The sequence below is a fragment of the Amblyomma americanum genome, chromosome 7 (genome assembly GCF_052857255.1).
Source record: "Amblyomma americanum isolate KBUSLIRL-KWMA chromosome 7, ASM5285725v1, whole genome shotgun sequence".
Classification (NCBI taxonomy): Eukaryota; Metazoa; Arthropoda; class Arachnida; order Ixodida; family Ixodidae; genus Amblyomma; species Amblyomma americanum.
This window is the reverse complement of record NC_135503.1, coordinates 118,799,743-118,827,409: the sequence shown is the minus strand read 5'-3', so window position 1 is coordinate 118,827,409 and position 27,667 is coordinate 118,799,743. Positions and strand designations below refer to the sequence as shown.

Below are 27,667 nucleotides of genomic sequence, written 5' to 3'. Positions count from 1 at the left end.
TGGTCGTTAAGGGTGACGGAGTTAAATGTAGTGTTCTGAATCAAGTTTAAATCCAGTTCTGATGATAATGATTAAGGATTTTTATGACGCAAGGGCATCTTTGGCAAAAGAGTGCTATGGCACAAGGTATTTCCGAATTCTCAAGGTGGGGTCAAATACACCTTTTTCAAGCATTTCACCCTAAGGAGGCCGAGCACCAGGCCAGGGGAAAGCTTGTACTCATTGTATTACCGATGGGTAGCCGGCGGCACTGGGTATCGAACCCTGCACCTCCCGCATGCGAGGTGGATGCTGAACCACTTGGCCACCGCTGCGGTCCCAAATCCAGCTCTCCTCACAGCACTAGCAGCAGTCAACCGACGATATCTACAGTGCTCATTGGTGCCGCGGCAGTCGGTTTCTTTCTGTGCGCATGTTCGCCCAAGGAGCATTTTTCTTTGGGAAGTAACACTCTTTCTTTAAGCTGGGCAGGTCACTATGTGCGCGTGCGCGCGCGCGCGCGTGTGTGTGTGTGTGTGTGTGTGTGTGTGTGTGTGTGTGTGTGTGTGTGTGTGTGTGTGTGTGTGTGTGTGTGTGTGTGTGTGTGTGTGTGTGTGTGTGTGTGTGTGTGTGTGTGTGTGTGTGTGTGTGTGTGTGTGCCCGCGCGCGCGTCTGCGTGCATGCCTGCATGCGCGTGTGCCCGCGCGCGCGTGTGCCCGCGCGCGCGTCTGCGTGCATGCCTGCATGCGCGTGCGCCCGCGCGCGCGTCTGCGTGCATGCCTGTATGTGTGTGTGTGTGTGTGTGTGTGTGTGTGTGTGTGTGTGTGTGTGTGTGTGTGTGTGTGTGTGTGTGTGTGTGTGTGTGTGTGTGTGTGTGTGTGTGTGTGTGTGTGTGTGTGTGTGTGTGTGTGTGTGTGTGTGTGTGTGTGTGTGTGTGTGTGTGTGTGTGTGTGTGTGTGTGTGTGTGTGTGTGTGTGTGTGTGTGCGCGTGCGTGCGTGTGTGCGTGCGTGCGTGTGTGTGTGTGTGTGTGTGTGCGTGCGTGTGTGTGTGTGTGTGTGTGTGTGTGTGTGTGTGTGTGTGTGGCCACCGGCACGCGAGAACGTAAGCCAGAGCGGCTAAAACATTTTTTAATGAAGGACCCATGATACTGTCTGGGCGTAAGCGCTTGGTTGGACTGTGTAAAACGAACAGTCTCCTTTCACATAAAGGCTGTAGTCCTGTAAGCCTCTGTCAAACATTTACAGGTTGTTTCAGCATGTAGTTAAAAAGAATTTCTTGGAAAGGGCGAAAAAGAAATCGTTTCAGAAACAAACTGGCCGCCGCGGCGGAGATCGGGTTCATGCCAACGGTGGGTTCGTAGCTGCAGACAGAAAGATGCAATTATCAGTTTTCAGAACAAACAAAACATCTTTCTCTAAAGCACAACAGCAGAAGGAAATGAAAGGCTTTTTATGCGCCAAACAGGAATAGCCCACAAGACGTGAAGGAAGTTGGGCGCGAAAATAACGAGCCGTTGACATGCTGCAATGCCTACTGGGCCTTATTCAAACTGCCAACGCGTCTGTACCGCGGCAAGCACTTTCTTTTTTTCGTCGTTCTCGAAAACCGTAGCCAGGTATTTGGCGACCAATTTCCCTTTTTGCACCAAGTGACGAAGCAAGAGAGCGCATTTCGAAACTTAACGCAACACGCAAGTTCGAATAGGGTGCCGTCAGAATCGCAGCGCGGAAGAAGGAAACCTTGCAATTTAAACGTGTTGCGTGTATCCTGGTGTAAGTTTGTCTTTCGAGCTCCAGCTTTTCTCCCGCTGTGCCTTCGCACGCAGCCCAACCCTCCAGAGAAAGGGAGAAACGTTCTCCAATTACCAGCGCAAATAGCGTTCCTTTGCGGGTGTTAAGTGACACACTGCGCGCATTGCTACTAAGCGTGGCCGCACCGCCAGGCCGGAGCACAATGGACTGGCACATTCCCCATTTTTTTCCCTCTCCTGACCAATAAGGACCCCAACTTATACTCAATTTCAGTAGTTCCTTGCATCACCACCAAAGCTGCGATGAGTTCACAGACGATGTTTCTACGTTTCCTAGCGCAAAATATTTATTTTTTGACGTACCCTAAGGGCCCTGCAGACCATTACAATGGAGGGGAGTGGGGGCATGAAAGCAAAACAGTCACAACTGCGCACAGGATAATAAATGATGTTATCAGGATAAATCGCAGTAACAAATACCATGGCAAGTAAACGGTGATAAAAATATTGTAAATAGAAAATGGAAAATTAGTTTTTGGCGAAAGGAAATGGCGAAGTGTCTGTCTCACATGTGGGCGGACACCTGAACCGCGCCGTAAGGGAAGGGACAAAGGAAGGACTGAGAGAAGAGCGGAAGAAAGAGATGACGTAGTTGAGGGCTCGCGAATAATTTCGACCACCTGGGGATCTTTATGCACTCACATTGCATTACACACGGGAGCCTTTGCGGTTCGCTCAGCACCTTTGGTAAATAGGTAAGCAACCCAAATTCTAATTCAGTAACAGAACTGTAATAAAATTACAGAAAAAGGAAACAGTGGCGTCATGAAATTTTTTTTAAAAACAACAGCACTGACAGCTTAAGAAAACAATATACGCTAAAATTAAATCGATCAAGCATTGCACAGAACTAAGAAAAGCAACACAAGAACTAAATAACAAAAGATAATATGTTGCATAATCACCGCGTAAAAGACATGACGCCAAAAAAGCATGAAACAAAATGTTACAATGCATAACAAAACAGCACAATCAGACTAGAAAGCGTCCAGCGTCCAGAAAAGCTAGCAATGCTGCTTGGGATAATAATCGGTCAACAAGGCGTGCGGTGTCCCTGCACGTAAAGGATCTTTAGGTGGTCTAAATAATTCCGGAGTCCTCCACTACGGTAGCTCTTTCTTCTCTTCTCCGAGTCCCTCCTTTATCCCATACCTTAATACGCGGTTCAGGTTTCCGCCGAGATGCGACACAGATACTGCGCCATTTCCTTTCTCCTAAAACCATTTTCATTTCATTTCAACACGGCGATGTTAGCAAGAAACTCATTCCGCCTGTGATAGTTGCTTTAAAATGAGCATGCGCGAAATTTTTGGTCACCAAGGCTAACAACTAACAACTTTTATTTCGGAAGGGGGCCGATCCGCGCCTTTTATACAGAATTGGAGGGAATGATGCGCACGCGCACAACACAGCCAGGTGGGAGCATGGAAAGAGCCAACACATAGACCAACTATTCTTATCGCCACTGATAACCAACAACGCAGCCAAAACAAGCAATAAAAGAAAAAAGAAAAAAGAAAAAAGAAAAAAAGAGAAAAGAGAAAAGAAAAAAGAAAAAAGAAAAAAGAAAAGAAGAGAAAGAACCAACGTGCGCGCCTCTTGCGTACGCCCAAACATTGTTTCCAAAATATAGGGCCCGTTGGGAGCTGGATCCCTTTCCTCGGACTGAATTCGTGGTTGGTGGTGGTAGTGTTTTTTTTTAAATAAAATAATCGTAAAAAGGAACCAAAGATTTTTGCTAGCCCCGGCATCTTCCATCGATTCGTGGTTGGTACTACAGTATTCAGCACGTTTACTGGCACTAAATGGGCCACAGGGCCTTCGTTTTGTCTCACCTCGCCTATAACAAATCATATGAGCGATAAATTCGCCGATTTAGGCTGTTTTCTAACCATTGATCTGTACTCTGTGAGCAGATGAGTTTCGGAAGAACACGTTTAACGCTCTCTCCTGATTGGCTGAAGACGTCTGTACCTTCCACAGCGCTACAAGGAGCTTATGAGACGGTGTGTAAAGTTTATTGCTGCATGTGATTCCAGTTTTCGTGCTGCATTTGATTGAGGGATGCAATGTCATGTTACCTCTTGTAAACGTAGTTTTTTTTGTTTTATCCTCTCTTGTCTTTCGGAACTGAATTTATATGGTCATCTGTGTTTTCATATTGTTTCCTTTCCCTGCACCCTACAATAACCCCTCCAAAGGCGCTGTAGGTATCTGTATAAATAATCAAAAAATACTAATGATGCATCGCCTGCGGTAACAAAACAGTGCGCCGGTGGCCCTTAGTATGTTTCTGCTTACTCGGACCGCGCTGTGTAAATTGGCATCGCGCCAAACTGCGAAGGTCGAGGGAGCCATTCCTCATATGAACTAGCCTTCTGTCTTACACACACGGTAGCACTGCGGCTCTGCTGATTACAGACCACGGGCTGTAGAGCCCGACCGGCCGCGGAATAGCGTTACGTGCCCAATCGATGCGCATGAGACCTGTGGCGTGTTACTGGTTTCTGCATTAAAAGTTCCACGGCTGAACGTGGAATGTGTGTAACGGGGTAGTGTAGGGCCCCAGAATAAGGGAGATATTTTAGTTACCTGTTTGTGTAAACACGCCATCTACGTTGACCACTACCGTACGCAAAAGCGGCTTGGGAAGCACGAAAACATCAGGAACGGCGGTGCGTTACCATACTGCTCTTTCCAGCCATACGCCCATGCTATAACTCGCTATCTTCAACCTAATTGGATAAATTAGCGAGCACAGGCATCGGATATTGCGGTTTCTTATTTCGCCCCAAAACTAGGCGATATTTGGCCCGCACCTTGAGCTGAGCAGCGTGGCAGAGAAAATGACTGAAACATCATGGAAGAGAAAAGAAACAAATAACAGAAAACTTGTGACCAGCACCCACGGTGCAAGCAGAGCGAGGTGAATAAGCAAAATATGAAGAGACGAGAAAAAAAAACAAAGAACACTACCTTATTCCTGTCACAGTTTGGTTCGAAGGAAGCCTTTAATTGCAGTTTTCACTTCTTATACGACGTAGTATTCACTGTTGACACAAAACTAGGCATGATAATAACGCTCTCATGGGCTGGTTGCTTAACACTGCGCACACGAGATGCTGTCTTTAAAGCACGAGAGTGCGCCCAAAATAAGTTTCAAAACGGCGCCCAATCGCGAGCGAAGGTTACAGAGCGCGCGCGCGCAAAACAAGTTCCTTTCAAAACGCCGCGGCAGCGTGAACAGAAAAAAAAAATTGTCTTCGAGTGCAGGCGGTGTAGACACACACAAATCAGCTAAAACGCTACCCGTCCTGCCCGATAAATTACGTGAAATCTCTCGGAAAGGGCGCTGTTCAGAGACGTCCGCAGGGTTAGACGAAATTCCTATGAAGCTGGCTAATCAACTTGGTCTAAGCAGCAGGAATATGTTGTTATTAGGACTATAAAACGTTATAACTGATAAGAAAATTCTGCACAGCCGGTTACAGGCTAAAATGAATTTCATTTATAAAGGCAACTGTATAGGATGCACATAAAACCTTTCTGGACGATTACGATAACATCTGCTGCATACAGGCTGACAGTGCAAATGGCAAAAATAAAAATGCAGTCTTGGTTAGAAAGTAATAAGATACTCGGAGAACTTCAGTACGGGTTGAGAAGTGGTAGGCACTTAGATGGCAGCTTTACCAAGTGCACAGAAATAGATAAGGCGGAAAACAGACCTCCGTATTTAGCCTTCATGGTCATAAGCGGTGCATAAAACGTGAACACGGAATTGTGCAACATACTAAAGGAAAAAGGTATCGGCCAAGAGATAGTTCTTTCCTACGGGAATATACCACCACAACGAAGTTTAAATTACATGGGAAGGGATGAGGAGTACGACATTAGTCCAGGTACGCAAAGGAATAAGCTAGGGTTGTCCTCTATACCCGCTGCTCTTCATGCTTGATATCACAAATATCGAAAGAAGGCTAAAAGAAAGCAACCTAGGTTACGATCTGTCATACAGATTGGGTGCAAAAGTCGTTGAGCATTGGCTGCCCGGTTTAATGTATGCGGACGAGTTGTACTGTTAGCAGATAGCCAGGTAGATTTCCAAACCGCGGTTAATTGCTGTGGAGACGATGGAAAGGCTTTACGTTTCAGTTCTAGCGCAATTAAGTCAGTTGTGATTTTTAAAATGATACATCTAATCAGGTGCTTACAACAAAAGGCCATGAATACTGAGAGCGGCTGAATACAAATATTTCGGGACATTAGCAAACGAAGGAGGGATGTACACAGAAAAGCGGGAGCAGACTGTTAAAAGATGAGGGCGAAGAGATGCCACGAACATGAGGCTCTATGGGAATAAATCAGATAAAAAGAACTCAGACATAGTAGGAAAAGAATAATGGTGCCAGGGCTATGTTTCGGGAATGTATTGTGCCAAAGGCAGAAATTCAGACTAGGTTAGAAATCAGAGCCGTTGGAATATTAGCACAAGGCGCCGGCATCAAAGCTACAAATTAGGTAGTACAAAGGGATATGGGCAGGGCATTATTCGAAGCACAGGAAGCTAGGATGAAACTATTTCATAAAGAACGCGTCAGAAAATTTGACGAAACTTCAGCGAAACTTGGAATACTTCCAGTGCTGGTGCTTAAAATGGGAAATGTCTTCCAACGTTACAAAAAGCCACGTAACCTCTTTGACTCGAAAGTGTTCCCCATTACAAACAAGGTACTCATTACATAATGTTTCCTTGCAAAAAAGTACTTGAGTATAAGTATCTCGGTGCTTATTTTATATGTAACCTAACGTGGTCGAGGAAAGGTAAGTATATTACATCCATAGCCTGCAGAATGCCTAATTTCCTAAAACGAAATTTGAAAAAAGCGCAGTCTAATGTCAAACGACTCCTGTATTTTACTTACGTACGACCAATTCTTGAATTGCCGGCCCTGTTCTCTTGCGCACGTCTTTTCATTTAATTAGTGTCATTGTATTTATGGAGCGCGGTTCTTCAGTGCATGCTTTTCCTCATCTATAATTAATTGCGTCGTTGCATTTTAGTTTTCCTGCGTACTTTAGGCCAACTTTACTTTAGGCCAACTGCGTACTTTACGTGTTCCCTCTCCTACGGCACAACTGTCTGCCCTCGTCGTAAACATCACATGGTCAACCTGCCGTGCCAGGTACATCGCGTTCTGTCTCAAGAAGGGCCTGGTTCCAGGTGAATTCATCGCTCTTTTCGGCGCCGTTCGGCCTTCCTACGGCGACGTAAAGAGGTTGTGTAGGATCTTACGATCGGAATTGTGGAGGCAAGTGCGGCTCTATTACGACTGTCTACGTGTCGCATGTCACACTAGAAACCCTGACTGTATCGCTGAGAAAACGTTCCGGGCATACAGGAAGCTCGCCGCTCAGGCTGTAGAATTCTGGTGGTGCCATATGCTGAGTAACACACCTAAGGCACGTGAAAAGAAGGACAGCAGTGCTGAAGTGAAGGTACTGGGGCAGGCGCAAGTCCCGGAAGAAGTGAGACGGTTTCTGGCGAAGGGGCCGAAGTTTAGCCTTGCTCCTATGACTGTGGCTCACGAGCTTCTCTCATTGAACAGGCGTGTGTCTGGGAAGGCTTCGCCGGAGAACCGTGAGAGATGCTTGTTGGACGGAGTAGACGCTCTGACAAGGACAGCTTCGGAAAAGTCCCCAGGGGGCCAAAAGGAGTTCAACACCGTCGTCACTTTTTTCAAGGACAGATGTCTGCGGTTATTACAAGCAGACAAAGAAGGAGGTTTTGTGGTGGTACCACCGGGATGGTACAAAGAATAGACCTGCGCTGCAGTGGAAAACAATTTCGCTGTGACAAGTCTCAAGCCGGGAAAAGTGAGATCTCGAGCAGTCACCCTCTGTAGGAACCTGGATTTGGAAAAGATTGCAAATGCTATAAGTAAGTGCAAGGAAAACACTCTAAGCATGCTTTTCACTGCCAAGACTCATAGTGTAGATGTACCGTTCCATTGCATTGTGAGTGAGCGCGAGTCTCGGCAACGCCTTGTTAGCCAATTCCTCTTAAAACATATGAATTCACTTGTTGCAGAGGATCCCTTTGCAACGAAGAAGTTAACTGGTGTAATAGACTTTCTTCAGATTTGTGGAACTATAGGCAGCGTTTTCTCGGTCGATGTTAAGGATCTTTTTTATTCTATTCCCCACAAAGGTTTATTCCTAGCCGTTCAGTCTTGTATCGAGAAAAAAGGTGCGGTGTCATTTCAAAATGCAGTGGGAATGTCAATGAAGAGTTTTCTAACGTTGTTGTAATTCTTCCTAAGTGCCACGGTGGTCGAATTTTAAAATTGGGTCTACATTCAAAAGAAAGGTATTTGAACAGGTTCTTGTGTGGCGCCTATTTTACGTAACATCTTTCTCGCAGCCGTTGATGAAGTTTTGGACCCTGTTCTGGACAAAGGGAAAGTTCTGAAGGTATTTAGGTATGTCGATGATTTTCTAGTCGTCTTAAACAAACAGGACCCATCGACATACCCTGACACCATGAATGATATTCTAGAAATATTTAGACAACAAATCCATGGATTGGAATTTACCCATGAACATCCCGAAGGCAAAAAGTTGCAGTAAGCGCTTGTCCGTGTCACTTCTTACGTCTTGTCTCTGTTGGCGCTTCTTTTCTTAGTAACATGCACCAACTAGCCCAGCAAAAAGTTCTACTCCTATACTCTTTGCTTTCACTTAGTGTTGGCTTCCATGATACAAGAAATTATAGACTAGAAAGGATGATTATCATTCTTTAGTGCGTGCCGCCCTTCACTGCAGAGAATTAAATGTTGAAATCCATTTTTCGATTTCAGGCACAAAACCTTCGGAAATTTCGGAAGTATCACGAAACACCCCTCCCAATTTAAACTTCGGCAAAAAAGTATTTGCGACAGAGTAAACATTAGCGTCTGTAAGAAAAGAAATAAAACTTGAACTTGATCAGTCTTCCACCGGAAGTGGCCGTGAAGCAGGCTGTACTCCCGCTCCACTCTCACGAAGCAATCCAGCAACCCCAGTATGACACTCAGTACGCCTTCTCTACTCTCCCCACATGTCGCCTCCTGTCGCTGTCCGCCCTGTCTTCGTCTTCCCTTCTCCCGCTTCAATGTCGTCTGAAAGTTGAGAGGAGTTGTCCTTCTCTCTATTTCACTAACTGCCACCCGAAGTTAACCGCGGACGGATTTCGGTGATATTATATTAGTAATGGTAACATATTAAAATATGGGAAGGGAAACTTACATACCACATCAAGGGAATGACGGGATTGAGTAATAGGCTAATCCCCATATCTGAAGAACGTCATTCGCTACTTCACACGCATAGATTTCTGGGAGTCCTCATACCCGTCCTGGCTCAGTAGTGCAGCAGTTAAGCGATGCACCACCGCCCTACAATAGCAGGTGCTCCCAGTGGTGGGCCATGTACGACACAGGTTGCTCTTCCCGAGCATTCAGTCATTAATTTAATTGCAACCTGCCACGGTGGGCAATTTTTCATTATCCGGAGGGCCGGTTGTGTTGACGCTGCGAGATACGTCACCGTGGTGATTCAGTTGCATCCTAGGTGGCTCTCTGGGAAGCGCTTGTCAGAGACACCCCTGTGATTTTTCACACACGACACTGAGAACGCGGACAACGGTGACACCGGGTTTTCAAGAGAACAGAGTCTTTAACGCTACGGCGTTAAAAATATATGCAGAGCTTAGACAGGAGCCACAAACCTGTCCGATTATTCGAGTAGAGGAGACAGGCTTGATGTCGAAGTAAACAGTCAGTAACCTCGCTCCAGAGTCTTTAAGCTCCTGAGTAATAGAGAGTGGCACGAGGAACTGCACAGCTTGCGCCGTGTATGCTGGCTGTGGCACGAGCGATCCGTTCAACAGGTCCGATGCTGGGTCCACGATGTCGCAGCTACTGAAGTTCCTGCGGAGCTTTTCTCCGTCCGTGGAGTAGCGGAGTTCGAACGACGCTGCTGCAGAAGTGAGACATGACTTCATAATGTTGTTTATCCAAGTGACGAAAGGGATGTTAAGTGTCTCATTTTTCTCTATGCACTACAGCAATCGTTGTGCTAACAACTTGTGAGCAACGTTAAGATGGAAAATAAAGCTGCAATGGTGTTGTTATTGCCAGGCAACAAGTCAAGCGAGCATTCAATAGGCCGCATCTATTTACCAACCTAGGGGAGCATGGTTCCCAGCAAATTATTTTCTGAAAGAAAGGCACAACTTGGCCGCATAGGCTGGCGGCCACCGAAACCAGCCCGCCGGTCTTCTTAAGTGCATAAGAAGTGACGTCATGTTATAGAGGGCGGCCGAAGATCTCAGAACAAGCATGATCGCTCTCATGTGCAAATATTTCGGCAAAAACGACGCGAACGTGCCGTCTTCATTGAGCTGTGTTCTGCCGTAAAGTGCACAAGCATATTCTGAAAAGCATTCAAACACAGTTGCAGTATTACTTTGTTCTTAAAATGCCACATCTGGTTGAAAAATTGTACGCGTTTTGCCAATAGAAAGAGACACCGTGCTCTCTGGTTTTCGCACAATTTTTTACTAACAACACTGTAAATATAATCACCACGACCGACTTCAAGTAATAAAGCCGGTCGTGATGATCACAGACGTTCGTAGTGACTGACTCTTCTCTAATTGTTACGACTTCCGCTTTCGTCAAATCCTCCTATCGGTTGTGAGGGGAAAAGAATTACAAAATGTTCCGCCCAACTCAAGTCTGTCGCCTCCGTGTTATATCTGGTAGCAGCGAATGGATGCGAATATCGATGTACACTTATAAGCTGGTTGATCGTTTTTCTCGTTGAAGCGCATGCGCCGATAACACCAAATTATCTGTATATTGCAATTGCATGCTGCATCTTTGACATAGAAAACGACAATATATTGAAAGGCGCTAGAATCTAGCCTTGAGGGCGGGCGCCTCACGTACTGCCTCCATGCACGATGGTCTATGGTGCTTTAACGTGCCAAAGCATGTCAGGCTATGAGAGAAGCCGGAGTGAAGGGCTCCGGAGATTTAGACCACCTAAGGTTCATTAAATTGCACTGACATCGCACAGTACACGGGACTCTAGAACTTTGCCTCCATCGAAATTCAACCGCCGCGGCCGGGATCGAATCCGCGTCTTTCGGGTCAGCAGCCGAGCGCGATAACCATTGAGCCACCGCGGCGGCCCCGCGTACGATGATCGACGTGGAACTTTTCATATTTAATGAGTGAAATTAGAGGTAAAGTGCATGCATGTCCTAAAAGACAATGAAGGCAATCTCATTACTATTATGGATAAGACGGTTAATGTAGCTGTGCGGTTCTGCACAGATATATCATAAAGTGGTTAATGTAGCCGAGAAGGTATACACAAGTCAGTGCTGTAGCCGAAGTAATCAAGACGGTAAGTACGAAGGCATGCAGCAGATAATTTAACAATCTGGGGTAACCTGATCAGGAAATAAAGAAAACTTTTGAAGGAATAGAAAAGGGGAAAGCTGCTGGTGACGGTCAGGTAACTGCAAATCAGTTTAAGGACGATAAGAACATTGTGCTAGAAAAACTGCCAACCTATGTAATGCCATCGCTTAAGACTCCGAGCGTGTCGGAATCTTGGAAGAACATTACCATGATCTCAATGCAAAATAAAGAGACCAAGAAATTAACAATTTATGGAGCGCTCACCTTGCTGTTCTGTATCCATAAGGTATTATCTTAGGCAACCGCTAATAAGATAACCTTAGACTTCTGTCAACAAAGGATCCAATATATTTTCCCTATATATGAGGTAATAGAGAAATTCGTAGAATATCAACAACCCTTATATAGAGTCTGCAAAGATTACACAAAAGCATTTCAATCAGTCGAATCTCCAGGAATCATGCAGTCATTACGGAGCCAAAGTGACTAATAGGCAATACATAAAGTAGCGCAAAAATTGGAGGACGCTTAAGCTTTGCCTTTAAGATGGAGAACGCGACAGCGTGTCGCAGCACTGCCAGAGAGTCCAAGGAATGCCATCGCCCGTTCGGCGCGACGCCTTGCCCGTTAGGCAAATCGCTCTGCTACGTACAGTGAAACGGACGCGCGGAGCGGCAAACCACGTAGAAGTGCTGCCAGGCGCCTTGCCGAAACGCGCGGGACTCAAATTGCAGTCGTAGTTCGTCGGCACATCGTTCTCGACAAGCCCGATGCCACGAACGCCAGCATAGCTTCCCCGCCGAACGAACGGGCAAGCAAGCCACAAGCTTCGTGGTGAACGCGCTATGGATGGGCGCTGCGTTGTTCGCCGCTCACCACGTGATTCCTGCGTGCTCGCACGGGCCCACAGCGCCCGAACGAGAGATATGTCAGACGCGTCACTTCCTTTCCTTAAAATGAATTTTGATTTCATTTTTCTTTCCTTACGGCGCTGTTCGGGTGACCACAGAGATATATGAGACATGCCTCACTTCCTTTCCTTAAAGCCAATTTTCATTTCATTTTCATTTCCTTGCAGCGCGGTGCGGGCTGTCCACCGAAATATGTGACATGCGTGCCTTCATTTCCTTGCGCTGCCAGCGCGTGTTGCATGTTGGGGCAGTGGCGTACATTGCGAGGAGGAGGGGAAGGAGAGATTTTGAAGCGAAAAGCTTCACAGCGCTAGTCAACACTGCGCTTCGCGCGAGCCGGCGTATGTCGGAGCACGAGTGACGTCACGCACGGGGGCAGTTTTTTTCTCTCTCTCGCTCCCTAGTGACTAGTGCGCATGCGACACTAGTAGCACCGAGCCACAGGTGTTCCGCCGCTGCGCAGCGCCGCTCCTTTCCTCAAAATCCAACTTTCGATTTTCAGTTTTCTCTTTCCTCTTTCTCTCCCTCCTTTGTACATTCCTTTACGGCGCTGTTCGGGTGTCCACCGAGATATGTGAGACGATTACTGTGCCATTTTCATTCCTCAAAAGCCGTACAAAGCAAGTGGGCCAACGGCGTTCATAGAGTTCATTGGCGTTGACAACATGGCAAAGACCGTTCATCTTCAGGAAAAGAAAGGCGCACAACCAGCTCCGTTGGCCACTGGAGACCTCAATCTCGCTTTTTCTTTATGTATCCTGGGTTAGCAGGGCTAATCCACATTAATTTTTTTCGATTACGGCCGACGCCGACGACAGCGGCTTTTCTGCGACACGAGTTCCTTAACGCTGTCGTGTTAAAATATACGTGCCTGGGGCGCAGCTACCCTAGTCTTATATAGAGAAAGAAATAAAACATGAACGAGGAAGGCGGTAAGGTAGGTGGACACGATATATGTTCTGGGCTGGGAAGAGTTGAGGATAACAGTTAATGGAGCATACCGTAATAATATGCGATTCGCTGATGTAATTGTCTTTTGTAAATAACTAGGGGACGAATTTCATAGCATGATCAATTACCTAGACAGACAAAGGAGAAAGGGGGGTCAAAACAATTTAATGAGCACAGAACAATCTGACAGTATGGTTACTACTGGGTAACGCGAGATTCAGCGACATCTAAGAAGGCACTTAATGTTGACGACGCATTCAGGTAGATTATATAAAACCATATTCATATCTGCAGAGTTACAGAGCGTTTTTTGCTTCGACACTTACATGTCTTTGGACTATAGCTTGATACATGCAATGCAGACAGCGGCGAACAGGCGAGTACCACAGGTAACCTTGACTGCTATGTGTGAAGCAAAGTATTGCGAGCTTCCACCCTCTCGCCAATGCTCCTCAGTGCTCCTGTATTCCAACCAAGGGACAAGACGCTCCACACAGCGCGAGAAAGAAGGACCGTCGCTGCCTTTTTTACCTGTCCTCGGCAGCGCTGCAGCGGAGCCGTCCTGACAGTCGATTGACGCCAGTGGCTGGAGGGCTTGTTCTGGGGGGCTGCCTTCTTGGCTTGCATCTGACAATGGGCCTCCTCTTCCCTTCCCCGCTATAGGCGCGCGCCGCCATCGTTGGCCATCTCCTTGGGCTGCCGGAGCGCACTAAATTCCTCCACCCTCGCCATAGCCTCCCTCCTTCGACGGTAGACAGCCTCCGGTCACGCAATCCTACGCTCTCGCACATCTTCCTACAACTAAAACTACTGCTGCGGCGACGACGCGAAACTCAGGAACGGACACTTAGCAGCTGGCGGTGTAATAAGCTAATATTTAACATTCTCGGAAGTCAATCGCAGCTTACAGTATGCAGCGAAGCATTGCAAGTGTCGGGGGAGTACATCTCCTTAGGGCAAGAAATCTCCGCACATCCAGACCATGGCAGTGAAATACCTAAAGTAATAAGAACGCAGTGAAGTACCTTTGGCAGGCACTCTTAGGTAGTGAATGGGACATTACCTGTATCTCTTAGACAAAAGTATATAACAGGTGTATCTTAGCATTACTCGCCTATGGGGCAGAAACGGGGATGCTAACTCATACCATTCAACTTTAGGTCAGGACAACGCAGCCCGTTACGAAACGAAAATTATAGGTGTAACAGTAATGACAGGAGCAGAGGTCAAGGAAAAAACTGGTTTTTGGTATCCGAGTAGAAGTAAATTAGGAACGGGCATGCGCAGGGTATTTAATACGAAAACAAGATAAGAGGTGTTCTGGGTACCGGAAAGAGTTCCAAGTGAAAGCAAGAGTAGCCTGTGCTGGAATAAAGTTAGACGTTCGCATTAACACACAATAATATCAGACAACCACAACAGCGGATAGGCACAGGCGTCGTCCTGTCTTTTCGTGTGTGTCGATGTAGCGCTTCGTTTCACTAGTTAACATGCAGAACCAACTAGCCCGGCAAAATACCATGAAATTAGGAAGCTTGCGGGGACAAGGTGGCCGCATCTAGGATAGAACATCCTGTTATTCGGAGCTTTGTGGGAGCGGTATTTGTCCTGCAGCACGTGCAGTTTGACTGATGGTCATGATAATGCTGAATTCTTGCATGTGCAAGTATATTTTAGCATTTTAAAAAGCATATCGGCCTTTCCACTGCACAACCAAAACAGAGTACCACGAGCCCACGTCGCGCGTTACACATTTACGACGTGCATGTATGCGCGTGTCTGAGCGCATATACTTGGGGCTGCAGCCTATGGCCACTCCCAAATAAAGGCCTCGAACATCACCGCAATTTCAGCCGCGTGCACAGACCTGACAGCCGAATTATTTTGTGAATTTGAAGCAAGTGAGAGCTGTTCGATGCGAGCGTTTGCGCTTGTAGATGCGGTCACACATGCACGCAAGCAAAATAAATAAACTCTAAAGGTATGTATATTCGAAGCGCAGCTTAGTGGGAGTTGGTCGAGGGGCATCACGGCGTTCACGCTCGCAGGCGTCCCTCAGGATCCCAGCTGCACTTTGTCTACCAATTCGCGGCGCTGCTTGGACTGCTGCTGGTCCGTCCCAATACATGTACTTCCCCCCGCCGAAAAAAAGAGCCATCCTGGCGACATACAGGGAGAAAAAAATGGACGGATCACAGTAAGGCTTGAGCCCCCGACGACCGTCGTCCGTAGAGGAGGCGACTGGCTCGACTTAGAAATTCACGAGAGCAGGTTTGTTGTAACCTCGGTAAGATCCGTGGTACCGAGAAAACAGTTTCGTGGCGAGGCCTGGACTGTAGAGAGGTACCCAGACACGAACTAGTGCGCCAAACGAATACGACGCGGGAGAACGCAAGTAATCCCGACGGTGCTTCTGGTGCAAGTGGAGCTGTGTGATGAAAGAGCGCGCAAGCTGCTGACAGTCTTCGGCATACAGCTTGAGTTTCGGAAAGAGGTGTGGCCTCGGTAGGCTCCGGGCGATAGGGAAGGATCGTGTCTATGGTGGATGTAGGTTCCCGGGGATATAAGAGAAAGAAAGGAGCAAATACCGTTGTTCTCTGTGTTGCCGCAAAGTGCGGTATACAGCTCAGCCATGCCGTTGGTTTAGCGGTGATATGCACTGGTACAGCGATGAGCGATTCGGTATTGCTTTAGCAGGGCATCGGCGGCGTTCGAGACTAAAACACGGCGGCGGCCACTTGGCAGTTCTTTCGGGGCGCCGTGACGAAGAGCAAGACTGTGTAGGATGAAAGAAGCAGCAGCATATGCGGTTCGAGACTGCAGAACCGACGTAATGTGTTATACAGTAAACGGCCATGATAACCCAGCGGTTGTCATCAAAAGTGGTCGGAAGAAAGAAAAAGAGATCTATGCCGACGTGGTCAAAGGGTCGGCTAGGACATGTTAACGGCTGCAGGGGAGTGGCGTCATAGCGGGGAGGGTTTTTGCAACGTTGGCAGGCTATACATGATCGAATGTATTGAAGCGGTACATACCTAGCCAGTAGTATCACACACGCAGTCGAGAATACGTTTTCAGTACATAGGTGTGGCCGCATTGGTTATCTGTGTACTAAAAGGCACCGATGGCAGCACGGATGTATCGAGGGATCCCCAACAGCCATTTCGGCCCGTCAGAGAGGTAGTTACAGCCGTATAAGAGGAAATACGAATGGCAAAGTGCTTTGGCTTGGAGGTGAAGGATCCGGGACGCAAATGCGGTGCAGAATTAGACGGGAAGCGTAGAAGCAAGGCGACCGACGGATTCTTGAGTGGTTCAGAGACAATAAGGGACGTCGAATGGCGAGAAATCGTACGCGCAGACGAAGGCAGAAATATATTTGCAAGAAAGTGCTGAAACGGAAAGCGGGCCGGCGCTAATCTGTTGGCATCTAGAGCCCTATTTATTTATTCAAATATGCTCAGGGCCAGAAGGCATTAAAGAGTAGTGGGAAGGACATAGATTGGGTCAGATAGAGTGCAGCAGAAAAACAAAATAGAAGAAATGAAAACGCGGCGAGAAATGAACAAAACATGACAAAAAATAAGGCAAGAGAAGGAAAAGGGGAAAAATCAGCCATTCCAAAAAATAGAGAACATTTCCGTTAGTCAGCAATGAGACAACGAAAACGAACGCAAAATAAAACTGACTAAAATCTACAAATAAAGATTACATAGGCAGTCTTAAAAGAACATGAGTTAGAAATATCAACAAGTTGCCTTGGAAGGTGGTTCCAACTGTCAGAAGTGTCGGGGACAAAAGAAGAAAAAGCGTGTTTAGTTAGACATGGCGAACACCTTCTTTGCGAAGATGATCAATGCGGCCTGAAACATATGTAGGGGTTGTTAGTATAGCCGGCTCTTAAGGACAGGATTGTAGTAATATATCTTATGAAATAGGCATAAGCGCGAAATATTTCTGCGGAGTGAAAGAGGTTGCAAAGATAAGGCAGTTTTCATAACAGTAACACTGGAGATAGGGTGATAATTGCAAAGAATGAAACGTGACGCACGGTTCTGAATACATTCGATTTCAGTGGCTAATGATGACAGGTCAGGGTCCCAGACAGATGAGGCATATTCTAATTTAGACCGAACCAGTGTTTTATAAAGGTGCAATTTCATTGAAGTAGAGGAAAGGGAGAAGTTTCTACGCATGTACCCCAACACGAGGTTACCATTGTCAGTAATAATTTCCTCTTGCAGATTCCAAGATAGATTAGAAGTTATGTGCACACCAAGGTACTTATACGAAGACACAGTTTAAAGAGGAATATTACTAAGCTCGTAAGTGGCTATTCCAGTGTTACGTCGAGAAAAGCATATGTTTGCCCTTTTAATGTTAAGTTTTATGTGTCATAATTTAAACCATTCTGAAACTTGGTTAATATCAGATCAAAGGACAGAAGTATCAGAGTCACTGTTAATTTCACGGTAAATAGCGCAATCGTCGGCAAAAAGACATACGGTACTAGCAATGTTGTTAGGCAAGTGATTGATATGAGAAAAAGTAGGGGCCTTTGTACAGAACCCTGGGGAACGCCTGAACCCAGTGGAGAGGAACGAGATTTGGATTTATTAGCAGTCACGTATTGAGAACTATAAGTGAGGAAAGACTGAAGCCACGAGATGATGTTAGGGTCGAGATTGAGATTAATTTGAAAAGTAGTAATTGGTGAGAAACTTTGTCAGAGGCTTTGGAGAAATCGAGGAATATACAGTAAGCTATGGAACCCCGGTCAAGAATGAAATGAAGATCCTGTGTAAAGCATAGAAGTTGCGTATCGCATGAGAATAATTTAAGCAACCAGTGTTGGCACTGACTGAAAAAAAGATTTCACCCACGAAAATTGCAAGGTGAGGGCAGATGACATGTTCCATGATCTTACAAGGGATGCTAAGAAGTGAAATGGGTCGATAATTATTAGGAGAATGTTTGACGCCAGCCTTGTGCAGAGGAACCACCTTGCCCACCTTCCAGTCGCTAGGAACACAGCCAGACACAAGAGATCGTTGAAAGAGTTCAGCAAGAATAACAGCACTATACACTTTGGTATTTTTCAAAATTTTCCAGTTTAAGTTATCCACTCCGCATGATGACGACGTCTTCAGCGGATCAATTATTTTGTCGATGCCAACAGAATATATTATAATGGGGTTCATAGTCAAGAAGTCGTTGGGTGGGTAATAAGGAATTGCGGTAATTAAATCGTTAGTAAGAGAAGCTGTAAACACATCATTAAGGACATCAGCACACATTTCTCGGGCAATTACTTGATCGTCTTAAGTTTTAAGACTAATTGTAGATGGATCAGTTTTCATAACCACGTTCCAAAATTGCTTGGGATTATTTAATAGCATCGACGGAAGAGTGTGACTAAAAATGACTCTTTGGCTTGCTTTAGATGTAAGCGCTGAAAATAACGGCAGGACATGACGTGGACGAAAGAAGAAAAACATATGCTCAAGCGCCAACTTTCAAATTTAATGTGCGGTTGTCGATACGCCGAATTTATACATCGCAGCACGCCCCTCGAAAACTGCAAAAACAAAGTCAGCACGTGGAGGCCAGACACGACACGCCAAATCGGGCTATGCGCATCCGCATTAAAACATAGATCTGAGCCATTCACGAGCGAACAGCAGCACGTGGCGAACCCCTAACTGTGAACAAACAACTGAACGATGTAAAAGTAAGACGGGCACCGATCAGAGCCAGACAACGAAGATAACCAACACAAGCGGACTGACAGAACATTGCGTGATAAAATCGACGTCAACCGCGTCGGAATACTAAAAGTAATTGAGCAAAAGAGAATATGAACATGCAGGCTAAAGCGGAAAGAACTAATGAACATGAAGTTTAAAATGCCTTCAATAGCACGGTTAGAGATTATGTCACTCTAGTGGGCGACCGGATCTCTCCAATTCCTATGGTGGATCGCACAGCCACCATAGGAATTGGACAGATCCGGTTACCCACGATACCCATACCAAACAAAGGCACGCCGCAGGGCTCTGTAGTTTCTCCAGTGCTGTTCCACATAGGAGTGCTCAAGGTAGCCAAAAAACTCTTAACCCGCGAAGATATCAGCTTCACTTTCTAGGCGGACGACATCACCATAGGAGCTACACAGCGATCGTTGGCCCAGAAGAAAGAAGCTCTGCAAGTAGCTATAGGTATGGTCGAATAATTTGCCGAAGAGAGCGGTCTTCAATGCTCCCCGGAGACATCCGAACTTGTCAGTGAGCCAAATATCAGTAATGATTAGAAGCGTAACCCGGCATCCAAAAGGGATGAAAGAGGAAGTCACCCTTTTGCCTTGCCGAAGCCCTAGTCGTAAGCAGGATTATATATATGGGCTCGCATATCAAGATATTAGAATCGTTCATAGAATGGTCATTGATATCATCATAAAGGGAGCCTATAAAACTGCGCTAAACATCAAGCAAACGATATCAGCGAAACGCCTTTGGGCATTCGGAGTGCACAAAACTTTCGAGGTTCTCATGGTGGTTCTGGAGGATAAAAAACAAGGCCTAACCACGACACAAGCGCGTAGGGATATTCTGAACCGACTAGGGCTAGGCAGCCACTACGAACGAGTAAAAGCAAGTCCCAAATTCTGATACCTGCAAGAAAGAAGATCTACGTAAACCCAATACCCAGACGCATGCACCACGAGCGGCAGAAGGGCAGAAGGAGAGCCAGATCAAAGCAGTGGCAAAATAACTCTCTAAAGGCCCTGAAGCAGTGTATGTGAACATCAGCGCCTATGCCGAGCAAGGAAGATTCGCGATTGCGGCTGCCGACAACGAGAAGATGCCAATCATTTAATCAATGCCAAGGATTCTGCGGAAGCAGAATCATAACCATCACCATCAGGACTCAAGGCCGACAGAGCAAACCATCGCGCGTCGTAACGGGCTCCCAACAAGCCTGAGGAGATTACCTTGCTGAAAAACCTCACGGAAGGGCGAGCACACTATTAAGTAGACTCTCACACTCACACAGAATAACATGGACACCTGGTGACGAAAAATAGCACTAGGAAAATCCTATTTTTGGAGGCAACAAGCGAAACAGAAACCTATATGACCATTATGAACTTAAGTAATAGCACTGCGTTAGACGTTAAAAATATGCAATTGGGGCCAGTAAAGTATGTTTTAGAATTTATTGTCTCGGTACTTGTCCACATCTATAATCACGTGCTCGAAACCAATGTGTATCGAGAAGGCATGAAGCAGTCTAGAGTGACAGTAATATATAAAAGTGGTGACAGGAACTTAAGAACAAAATATAGGCCGATATCGATTATACCCATATTCACCAAGGAACAAGAAAAGCTTATCTCCTAGTTGCATCACGCGGTTTTTAGACAAACACACCATTTTGACTGAAGCCCAGTTTGGATTCAGGAAAAACAAATCATCCGAAACAGCATTATTAAAAATAGAAGAGGCAATTGTGGAAAACATTGAAAATAATATTTACACGTTAGCACTCTTTATTGATTTCACGAAGGCTTTGGATTTCTTAGATCACAAGATATTTTAATCCAAACTGTCGTCGTATGGTATACGCGGGAAGCCGTTAGAATTGATAACATTATATTTAACTGGAAGAAGGAAATGTGTATGCATAGGCACTACGCGATCACACTTTCTGCTTATTACATGCGGTGTGCCACAAGGCAGTGTTTTGGAGCCTCTTCTCTTTAATGCTTACATAAATATTATTGTTACATTTAATCAAACAGCGAAATTTGTCATTTATGCGGATGACTGCAGAATTCTAATCTCTAGTCACATTGAAGATGAAATGATTAACAACAGCAATGAAATACTTGACCAAATCCATTATTGGTCACAATCGAATAAACTAAAAGCCAACGCAAAAAAAACTAAAGCAGTTATTTTCAGGGCAAGAAACAAGCCACTCAAATTTAATCCTTTTGTTAAATATGCTGGACAACAAACTGATATTTTACATGAATATAAGATCCTAGGAGTTATTTTTTCATCTTATCTTAGCTGGGATTCGCAAGTCCATTGCTCCTGTAGAAAACTCTGCAACAACTGGAGCATTCTCTCGTTGCCGAACACTGCTCCCTACGAAAATAAACCTGCACATATATTACGCTCTATTCGAATCTCATTTCAATTACTGTAGCCTTATATGGCTTACTACAACAAAAACAAACATTCAAAAAATGCTTGCACTACACAGAAAGGCTATTCGCTATATTGCCAATGTTTCGTTCCTACACTCGACCCAAACGCTATTTCCCTCATACAAAATCGTCAGAGCTAATAACAAAAATGATTTCCGTATTTCTTATTTTCAACTACTGAGCAGAAAAAGTTTTTGGTACAAACTGCAAGTCTTACACCCATTAAAACAGTTATACCTACTCGTAGTACTGAATTTCGGCATACTCCGCATTTTTCCGCACAATCTACAAACTTCAGTCATTGCAGCACAACCTCCCACAAAGTTTCAATCAACATCAGTATGCCAAGATAATCTCATTTAAACAGATTCAAGAATCCTTTTCCAAACTATAAGTAGTCGCATTTCTTATATATGTTAGCTTCACTGATCTATTATTTCTCGTGCCTGTATGCTATCTTGATTTCAGTTATGATTGTACAAATCTACATTTTTATTCACAAATGTATGTATAATATTGACACGAGGATTGGAAGTAGAAGAAGAAAGAGATCGCAGCCTCTAGAAGTAGGCGACGCTGAAGTGTAGGTCCGTTTCTCTGGTGCCCTCGTTCAGCCGCTGCAGTCCCCTTTCAGTGTAACAACTGTTACACATCTGGTGGAGCAGTGCTGGGTACGCTTCCCGACCTGCGTACGCCTACGAGATAGACGGCACTCACACCGGTCCATCAGCGCCCAAGCCGCCGCCTCCGTGGTGAGACACCTGAGGTCGGGCCTTTTTATAACCCGCCGAGGAAGACGCAGCCTCGACCGACGGTCCCACCGGAAATGGCCACCGACAGTAGGTTCCCGGCGCCCAACCTCTACCACACGCCGCGAACACCGCCATCTTTTCACGGCGAGGTGTACGGAGATGCGCAAGACTGGCTGGACACCTTCGAGCGGGTCGCCCGCTACAACGGCTGGAGCGACGACCGTAAGCTTCATAATGTGTATTTTGCGCTCGAGGACTCCGCTAGGACATGGTACGAGAACCACGAGAGCAACCTGTCCACCTGGGAGACATTTCGCCAAAATCTCATAGCTACATTCCCCAACGCAGACCGCCGGGAAAAAGCTGAAGCTGCTCTTCGCTCCCGTAAACAGCGGACTAACGAAAGCGTCCGCATGTATGTAGAGGACATGACGCGCCTCTTCAAGCGTGCTGACCCATCCATGGCGGAGGAGGCGAAGCTTCGCCACCTCATGCGCGGGGTCAAGCAGGAACTTTTCGCCGGTCTTGTGCGCAGTCCACCGCGTACTGTTGCCGAATTCCTCACGGAAGCGACTACCATGGAGACGACGCTCCTGCAACGAGCCCGGCAATACAATGGGGATGTAAGCACACTTGGGCCCGCTGTTTCTTCGATGCCGCTAGGGAGTGATGCGGCTGTTTTACGGGACCTAATCAGGTCGATCGTCAGGAAGGAATTACAAGCCCTCCAGCTGCCTCCCAGCGCGCCGTCTGTTACATCGCTGTCTGAAGTCGTCCGGGACGAGGTGCGCCTAGCAGCACAGCAGCAACAACTGCCTGAGATTCCAAGACAGACTGAGGTCAGACCAACCAATGCATCTGTCCTCTGCCGGGCCCCAACGCCAGGCTACGACGTGAATACCGCGACTCACGCAGCGCAGCAGTCTGGTCTTTCCTGTGTGCCTGCTCGACGAGCTTATCAGCGGGCACGGAAGTGTGAAGTGTGGCGTGCAACGGACCGGCGGCCCCTTTGCTATACGACTGTGATGAGGCGGGACATCTTTACAGGGCCTGCCCGTACCGCCGAGTGGGTCTGCGTGGTTTCGCGCCCGACGACCCTTGCCCCCGGAATGGCGAACGACCATTCGAAATTGAAGCTCATCTGTCGGCCCGTCAGAGGCCTGGGACATACGGTCGCTACGATCCTAGGTCGTCATCCCCGCTGCGTTACCGTTCTACAAGCCCTCGCCGAGACGCCGGCTACACCGAGCGGCGTTCTCCCAGTCCACGCCGGGAAAACTAATTCCAGCGGTCTCCGGAGGCAAGGCCGCTGCTGTCGGGAAAACTGAAGATCCTCCGCCGCCGATATACCGATACGCTGATTCCTCACCGGGGCAGAGTAGCGACAGCATCCGACGCGCTACTTCTGATTTGCGTGTGACGATTGACGGAACTGACACCATCGCTTTACTTGATACTGGGGCTGACTATTCCGTGATGAGCCACACCCTCGCCCAGGAATTGAGCAACGTTTTGACACCATGGTTGGGCCCTAGCATTCGCACGGCTGGAGGTCACCTCATTAGCCCGGCCGGAAGATGCACAGCCCTAGTCGGCATCCGCGGTTTCGTCTACGTGGGTGAATTCGTCGTGTTGAGCGAGTGTTCGAGAGATTTGATCCTGGGCCTCGACTTTCTACTGGCAAACGGTGCTGTGATCGATCTACACGATGCGCGAGTCACATTTTCGACGAAGCAAGCCGTGGCGCACAGTAACACAGAAGGCCCAGGAGTCAACGCTCTGCGTATAGTCGAAGACGACGTAATGCTGCCACCATGGTCCAGTGTGGTGGTGTTAGTGAGGAACGACTCGTTTCACGACTACGAAGGTATTGCGTACAGTCACCCTTCGCTGTTGCTCGAGAAGGGTGTGGATATCGCGCGCGGTCTTGTTGAACTGAATGACGGCTGTGCGACAGTTTTTCGGACGAATTTCACGAACGAAATTCAGCACCTCGCCAAGGGAACAGCCGTCGCCTTCCTCGAAGACGTGGATAGGTTGCCGAATCTGTGCCCCGTACAGGTGAATCTTCACGACGATGCCGCACCAAGTAACGCCCTTCAGAAGGTTAAAATCAACCCGGAGTTGTCACCTCATCAGAAGAACTTTCTGTCGTCGCTGCTACTTGATTTTAAAGATTGCTTCGCGGCGAGCTCCAAGGTCGGACGTACGCCGGTAGCCAAGCATCGCATTGTCACCGATTCGGCCACGCCACCAGTTTGTCAGCGTCCATACCGCGTTTCGCCTAAAGAGCGCGAAGCTATTAGGACGCAAGTCGATGAAATGCTTGCAGACGACGTTATACAGCCGTCAACAAGTCCGTGGGCGTCGCCGGTGGTCCTGGTGAAAAAGAAAGACAACACGTTGCGATTCTGTGTTGATTACAGGAAACTGAATAATGTTACCAAAAAGGACGTATACCCACTCCCGAGGATCGATGATGCCCTTGACCGACTCCGGGACGCCAGGTTCTTGTCTTCCTTAGATCTGAAAAGCGGATATTGGCAGATCGAGGTGGACGAGCGAGACCGCGAGAAAACGGCTTTCGTGACACCCGACGGTCTGTACGAATTTAAGGTGCTCCCGTTTGGACTTTGCTCCGCTCCGGCCACATTTCAACGCATGATGGACACTGTTTTAGCTGGTTTGAAGTGGCAGACGTGCCTTGTGTACCTGGACGACGTGGTCATCTTTTCGTCTAGCTTCGAACAACACTTGCAGCGATTGCGCATTGTCCTTGAAACTCTTCAGTCTGCACAACTAACGATCAAGCCAGAGAAATGCCATTTCGCCTTCGAGGAGCTCCGTTTCTTAGGACATGTTGTCAGCGCACAAGGTGTTCTTCCAGACCCCGACAAGACATCCGCCGTCTCCAGTTTCCCACGCCCAACCGACAAGAAGGCCTTCCGACGTTTTTTGGGCCTCTGCTCGTATTACCGCCGCTTTGTTAAAGATTTTTCTAGCCTAGCTGAGCCATTGACTGCCTTGACTCGAGATGACACACCCTTCGTATGGGGAAGTGCCCAAGATGCAGCCTTCGGGGAACTCCGCTGCCGCCTTCAAAGTCCACCAATACTCGCTCATTTTGACGAGAATGCAGAGACTGATGTCCACACTGACGCCAGCAATGTCGGCCTCGGAGCGATCCTCGTACAGTGGCAGGACGGCGCAGAGCGAGTAATCGCCTACGCGAGCCGCACACTTTCTCGATCGGAACGGAACTATACGACGACCGAAAAAGAGTGCCTTGCCGTCATCTGGGCTCTGAGTAAGTTTCGACCTTACATCTACGGCCGACCGTTTCGTGTTGTCAGCGATCATCACTCGCTATGCTGGCTGGCCAGCATTCAAGACCCTTCTGGCCGGTTGGCCAGATGGAGCCTCCGTTTACAGGAGTACGACGTTACGGTCGTCTATAAATCGGGTCGGCAGCACCAGGACGCGGACTGTTTATCACGAGCGCCCGTGGAACCGGCTACGCAAGACATCCCCGAGGATTGCCCTGTTCTTAGTGCCATTAGCATCTCCCGTATGGCGAAGCTTTCACGAGCAGATTCTGAGTTGGCGCCACTCGTTAAGTATCTGGAGGGTTTGAATTCTCATGTACCTCGTGTGTTTCGCCGTGGACTACAGACCTTCATTCTGCGGCGTGGAGTCCTCTACAAGCGCAACTTTGACAGCAACAAAGAGACGTTTCTGCTTGTTGTGCCATCCCAGTTACGCTCCGAAATCTTAAGCGCTTGTCATGATGAACCATCCGCCGGCCACTTGGGGGTTAGCACCACACTGGAAAAGATTCGGCTTAAGTATTACTGGCCCAATTTGCTCCCATCCGTGCGTAGATACGTAACAACATGCCGTGATTGCCAAAGGCGCAAATCTCCTCCTCTAAAGCCAGCCGGCTTTCTGCAGCCCATAGCACCACCAAAGACCCCTTTTCAGAAAATTGGCATAGACCTCCTCGGCCCTTTTCCGAAGTCGACGAGAGGAAACCGGTGGATTGCGGACGCGACAGATTATTTGACCCGATACGCTGAGACCACGTCACTTGCAAACGGTACTGCTGCTGAAGTCGCCGACTTCTTCGTCCACAACATCGTCCTGCGTCATGGCGCTCCTGCAGCTATCATTACTGACCGTGGAGCTTCATTTACGGCCCGCTTCACTCAGGCTGTACTCAAGCTCACGCACACCAGCCATAGACGTACAACAGCCTACCACCCGCAGACAAATGGCTTGGTAGAACGCCTCAACAGGACCTTGACCGACATGCTTTCCATGTATATTGATATCGAGCACAAGACATGGGACGAAATTCTCCCATACGCAACATTCGCGTATAATACCGCGCAGCAAGAGACGACGCAGTTCACTCCGTTCGAATTAGTCTTCGGTCGACAGGTTACCACCCCCCTCGATGCTATGCTACCCGTGGACCCCCCTGACAGTGAGAGTGAACTTGTCGACGTCGCCACCTATGTTCAGCGCGCGGAAGAAGCAGGGCAACTGGTCAGACACCGCATTCACCGTCAGCAGCAGATCGATGCTGACCGCTACAACCTTGGACGCCGCTACGTTACCTACCACCCAGGCGACTATGTGTGGGTTTGGACTCCCGTTCGTCGTCGCGGGCTGTCGAAAAGTTACTGCGCCGCTACTTCGGCACTTACCTTGTTGTCCGCCGCCTCAGCGACGTAACGTATGAAGTTCCACCAGCCTCGCCAGCTCGTTAATCGCACAACGGCAAGCGCAGCGACGTTGTGCATGTGGTGCTAATGAAGCCGTACTATGAGCGACCCCCCGAGTGAATTTCCGGCTGCATGTAGTCATATTCCGTGATGTCAGACTCGTGGTGTACCTCTTGAACACTTTTGCTCCCCGCTATTTGGTCTGACGGTAACACCGCATTGGGGCGGTGCTCCTGAAGAGGGGGCAGTGACACGAGGAATGGAAGTAGAAGAAGAAAGAGATCGCAGCCTCTAGAAGTAGACGACGCTGAAGTGTAGGTCCGTTTCTCTGGTGCCCTCGTTCATCCGCTGCAGTCCCTTTTCAGTGTAACAACTGTTACAATATATCCTTGGGTTATATTTGATAATATTTGGAAACTAAGCTTGTTTGTGTTTTGAATATGACTCAAAGTTATTATTGTATATTATCTGCTATTCTAGATCTATCTATTGTTTCTATAAACTATTGTGTATAACTATGTCGGAACTGTGTTGTAGCGGTTTTCTGGGCCATGTCAAACTGTGATTAACAGCTTTTAGCCCAGATATCTTTCAAAACTTCTGGTAAAATAAAATTAATTGTATTTAACTGAAGATCTGGCCGAAAATGAGGTAGCGAATGATCTAGCTCGACCTCTCACAAGCTGGGCGGATCCCCGTCCGTACACGAACCCCTCCTGGACCATATGATGATAGGCTAGAACAACTTGGGCTAGAAAGAAGACATTTCTCACCGCCACACAAACAATTGTCCTCAGATGCCATCGACTGGAGGAGAATACAACACATATATCCGGATCTAATAATTT

At 47.3% G+C, this 27,667-nt stretch overlaps 1 protein-coding gene across 1 annotated transcript in view; it reads right to left on the bottom strand.

The window, feature by feature from the left end:
• Positions 1-27,667, bottom strand: part of LOC144098022 (calcium-activated chloride channel regulator 2-like) — a 349,289-nt gene that overhangs the window by 93,950 nt on the left and 227,672 nt on the right. Inside the window, exon 13 of the mRNA XM_077630593.1 lies at positions 9,559-9,809. Within this exon, the coding sequence (XP_077486719.1) occupies positions 9,559-9,809 (251 nt within the window). The remainder of the gene's footprint in view (positions 1-9,558; positions 9,810-27,667) is intronic.